At 33.2% G+C, this 4,793-nt stretch overlaps 1 protein-coding gene across 2 annotated transcripts; it reads right to left on the bottom strand.

Annotated features, from left to right (window-relative positions):
- Nucleotides 1-1,994: 1,994 nt before the first annotated feature.
- LOC114745868 (uncharacterized) lies at nt 1,995-4,318 on the bottom strand. 2 transcript variants are annotated; one of them, XM_028934042.1, is made up of 3 exons: nt 4,239-4,318; nt 3,115-3,446; nt 1,995-2,192 (listed from the first exon to the last, which is right to left on the bottom strand). In XM_028934042.1, the coding sequence occupies exons 2-3, from the start codon at nt 3,408-3,410 to the stop codon at nt 2,084-2,086; spliced, it is 405 nt and encodes a 134-aa protein (XP_028789875.1). In that variant the 5' UTR covers nt 3,411-3,446; nt 4,239-4,318; the 3' UTR covers nt 1,995-2,083. The 2 variants fall into 2 exon arrangements, with proteins under 2 accessions (XP_028789875.1, XP_028789874.1); XM_028934041.1 differs by lacking the exon at nt 4,239-4,318 and adding an exon at nt 4,097-4,232.
- Between the last annotated feature and the right edge of the window lie 475 nt (nt 4,319-4,793).

The raw sequence follows: 4,793 nt of genomic DNA on the forward strand, positions 1-4,793 counted from the left end.
AGAATAGCCTCGTAGTCCTCTTTTGGTTTAAGCATGTAATGTTATGTATATTGCCATCTTAGAGCCCACGACTATGTTGAAATATACTTTCTTTTGTTTGGACGACTGTATTTGATGGAATACTATTAAAATGACTGAAGGTCATAAGACCCTGCTGTAGCCTATATGTGATACTCTTATGTGTATGACTTGTGGACTGGGTTGAGCACCATGTGTTTCTTGTGCCTTAAGTCTTTGCAGAATGAATGTTATGTTGAGCTTGTGGGCCGTCACTGTGCTGAGTCCTTGTTCTACGTGTTGTTAAACCCATGAGTGTTTTATGTATCCTGAGCCTTTTGGGATGTTTTCGAAATAAGCCAAACTCTTTATAACCATGGTAGTATTTTAATACTCTAACTCAATTCTTTTTCTACTATGGTTATCATTTTAAAAATGGTTTTATAATTACGTATTAAAAAGAGCTCTTTTCAGACAACATAAATATAAAATTTAGAATTCAAAGAAAAAGTCTCATTTATGATAATTGGTCCCAAATTAAGAAATGAGATTTTAAGCCATTATTGTGGAAAAGAATAACAAACAAAAATCAAAATAAAAACAATATCAGTTAGGATGATTGGCTTCCAAATTAAGAAATAAGGTTTTGATTTGAGTCATCATTGTGAAAAAAAAGGTTGAATAAACAAAGCATAAAAAATCTCAAATCGATGATGATCTAGTGCTGGAACAACAAAAAAAAGTCATCTTGAATCATTAAGAAAAAAATTTTAAAAAAAGAAAAATATATAAAAATGCATTGATGAGATAAAGAAATCCTAGGTGATTCTTATGGAGAAGAGATGAATAGGCTAGACACCGTTTGCAGACAGATCATGGGGAACTACGGAAGAAGTAGCCAATTCTCTAGTCAGGCAAGGAATTTATCGTCGTATTTGTGACCACCTATGTGAGCCTCGACAAAATGTCTATGCTTCTGACAAATTCTTCGCACACAATTGACTCTCAAATCTTAGTTGTTTTTGGAGACCATATTTTTTCTAATAATTTGTCAAAATTATGCTTATAAAACTTTGGTCCCTATTGGAAAACCCTAACATGTTGTTGACAAATCAATGAATATCAAACAATACCAATATCAACATAAAACATATAAGCTACTCCTACGGTCTCTAATATATGACCTAATTGTTGAGTTGATTTTGATTCTAAATATAAAATATATTTCTCATATTTATTAATTTTTCTTAAATTACTCTTATTGATACTCCTTTAACTATAATCAAGTAAGGGGAATGTGAGAATATTAAGAAAGATAATTATGATGTTTTGAAAAAAAATACCACCTCCAATCCTCAATATAAACCTTATTTGACATTTATTTTGGTCTTATATATAATATTTCAATCCACTTTGCTTCTCATATTTATGTATTTTTTTCAAGGTAGTTCTTTTATTAATAATAGTTATTTATTACAACTAACTAACTTAACCTATTTCCTTAATCTACTCAAATTAGTCAGCTAGTTCTTATATTTAGGACCATATGTAATATGTCACATTTTTTATAATTAACTAACTTACCTAACTTTCTTAATCTAATTAAATTAGTTAAATAGGTTTCATATTAAGGACCGGAAGAGTATATTGTCACATTTTCATGCCCTGTCTATAAAGTATAAACAATTTGAAACCTTTTATTATACTAAAGGATTAAGGAATTATACTGTAACTGGGTTGAATCCATAAAAATAAATTAAAAAAATATTAATACTGAAGCATAAAAAAGGTGAGCAATACATTCAAATCTCAGCCATACATAACAAAAGATTAATATTTATCTTGCACCATTGCTGCATGAATAGGGTACGCCAAAAACAAAAACCAAAAAAAAAAAACAATCGGATTTGATTCAAGCAGGAATGAATAAACAGCCAGCCCATCTCTATTGCTTGCATTTCTTATATATATATAGCACGAATATTGAGCAAAATAAATAGTGGGGAAAACAGAAGAGACATGACAAATTTACTCAATGTAGTGAAAATATGCAGTAAGGCATATATACAATTTTTACGCCCCAGATTCAGCTAAAGTCAGCCATGTCTAAGGGCTTGAAGTATTTCCCATCTAGGAGATAGGTCCCAATGCTAAGCCTCACTGCCCACACATCTTTGGGTTTCCTTGATACGATTCTGCAGATGAACAACAATCTCAGTGATTCCAACAGCATTTATAGTGAGCACTGTAAATGCAGATTTAACTGTAAAAAGTCATCTCTCAGGTGCTGTATTCTCTCTGAATACATCTACATGTAATATGAAAATATAATGAATCGTACTATCCCTATTCATGTAACTATTTTTAGGCTCCATGTGTCTCATAAAACCCACACTAGTCTTTTTTTCTTTTTTTGCCAACAAAAAACCCACACTAGTAATTATTAACTGTTTATCACTCATTAATATTTTAGTATAGTCTTATTACACATTTTATGCTATCCAAGGCAGTGTGGCATATCAAAGCAAAAGAAATCATGTTACCCCAAACCAAAAAAATAAGTGAAAAGAAATCATGGGATTTATGATGTGCATATTTGGTATTACAGATGAAATTTGTCGAAAGAACCCCCAAAAAAAAAAGTACATAAAAAGTCAACAAAGCAAGAGAAATGATGGGAAAATCGAGTAGACTTTTGGCCTTTAAGTGATCAAAGACCAAATTTATCATCTCCTATGGTATGGCGTTGGATATTTAGAAGGCACATGCCTCCCAAATCTTGAAGTGCATTTGACAAGTAGAGAACTCAAATTCCAGAGCGCCTGAACTTTGAGTCTGAATTCGGTACATATCAAAGTGCACCCGGTGTGAATCTTATCTGGATAATGCAGATTCAATTTCAACAATTCTGATCTCATTACTTTTATGAGTGTACCATCTCATTGTTTTCTTCGAAAATTAGAATTGTGGTCGTATATAAGCTGACAGATAAAAACTTGACAGGATTTTATTCCATGCGATTTAACATGAAAATATACCTGAGCCATCCAAATTAAATTTCAATGAGGTGTGCAAAGTACAAGAGATCCAAATTAGAAGAGGAACAGTTGATAATACCTTCCAACATCACCGGGCTTGACCAAGCCAGAATTAGCCCTAAGACAAGGGACAGAAGCTGCAGTCTTTATGACCTTGGGAGCCTCTATGACAATAATGGGCGACCCTATCTGCAACTTCTTTGAACCTTTTGCTGCCACATCTTTTCCCACTGATAATTGGTCTTCTGAAGATTCACATCTTATCAAAACTGCATTTGGTCTCTGATTTCCAGGATTTAGGCCATTTGGCTGTTGAGTTGATGTAAACTTTGAGAATGTCTTAGTGATAGCAAAAGAAGAAAGTGATGATGCCATGATTCTTTACTATCAAATGCTTTGATTTTCCCAACCCTGCAAATACCACCAAGAGGAAATTAACCACCTTCAATAGTTTTTGAACACAGAATTCAGAGATTGTGCACCGTTACTGCTTCATTTGTTTAATTGGAAGAGTAACGGATGGGTATGCCTGGACTAGCTGTTGTTGCTATAATTAGCAGAGTTACGATAGAGATCTTTTTTCTCTTCTCTTAATTCAGAGCAGGTTAAGACAAAATAGAGCAGATCCACCTGAGAGAAGATTTTTGTAGAGTTCTGATTTGCTAAAGGAAGAAAATGCCCAGTGGCAGCCGAAACAAGAACAAAACTACTGATTCTCACAAAAACTCCATCAACGTTGGACTTTCATCTGATAAAAAAAGATTGGACAGAGTTCTTATATTTCTGATCAGTTTCTGTGACTTCCACTAGTTTTTCAGTAATACATTACAGGCAGCAAATTACAAAAATACACATGCATTTTGCAGAATTTCTGCTACCAGATCATTCCAGAGAATATCCAGCACAGAAGACAAAGAAGCAATGTTTCATTAGAGTAGTAGAATCTTTGTCCTTGCTTGATAACAACAGAGAGATTCACAGAAACAAATTAGGTTTTCAAATTACAAAAAAGGCATCCCCTGGATGGCCAATGCAGCTCAAATATCAGGACGTGTTCTTACAACAACATGCTGAACATAGCGTGTGCCTTCACATTTTAGCCGCGAAGTCAGACATGAGAACATGAAATTCGCAGCAAAATAACTCCAGAAACTATCTGCGGCTATCGTGAATGCAATTACGAGTCTGTAAGCGGACGCTCACCGTGCTACAGTAGTACAGTGGAGAAGTCTGGCGCCACGAGCTTCAGGCGAACACGGAGGGGAGGGAGTGGCATGCGAACATGTGATCAGGATATACCGCAAGAGGATAATACTTCTTGTGAACATGGAGTGAGAATATTTCAAAATACATGCATTGAAAAACTAATTTAGATTATTTAAAAGTTAGTTAAATTAGTTAGAGATAATAAGTATATAAAAAAATAATATAAAAAAATACAACTAATTTATGGGGATGGTGAGTGGGAGGGGGAATGCATAAAAATACAGACTAAAAAGAATATTGAGTGAAAAGAAGATACCAAGAGAGACATATAATTAATTAGAGATAAAAATAAGAAAAATGCATTAAATTATCCAACAAATCTAAATCTAAAACAAAGTTTATAAAAAAAACCAGAATGTCTCAAATATTTGATGTTTACATTTTAAACCTGATAGAGTATTCTTATTTAGGATGGGGTAATAATATATGATCCAGAAAAAATCAATAAAAAGTTTTTTTAAAGAAAAAATTACTAGTCAAAAAGACCTGGAT

This window comes from Neltuma alba, unplaced genomic scaffold (genome assembly GCF_004799145.2).
Source record: "Neltuma alba isolate B1F8T4 unplaced genomic scaffold, ASM479914v2 tig00004850_pilon, whole genome shotgun sequence".
In the NCBI taxonomy this organism is placed as follows: domain Eukaryota; kingdom Viridiplantae; phylum Streptophyta; class Magnoliopsida; order Fabales; family Fabaceae; genus Neltuma; species Neltuma alba.

Excerpts from the sequence above, each read along its gene's own strand:
- LOC114745868 (XM_028934042.1), bottom strand. The coding sequence starts at position 3,410 with ATGGCATCATCACTTTCTTCTTTTGCTATCACTAAGACATTCTCAAAG. Across the intron at positions 2,193-3,114 it reads AAGCCCGGTGATGTTGGAAG|AATCGTATCAAGGAAACCCA; the intron begins GTATTATCAACT and ends GTTCATCTGCAG.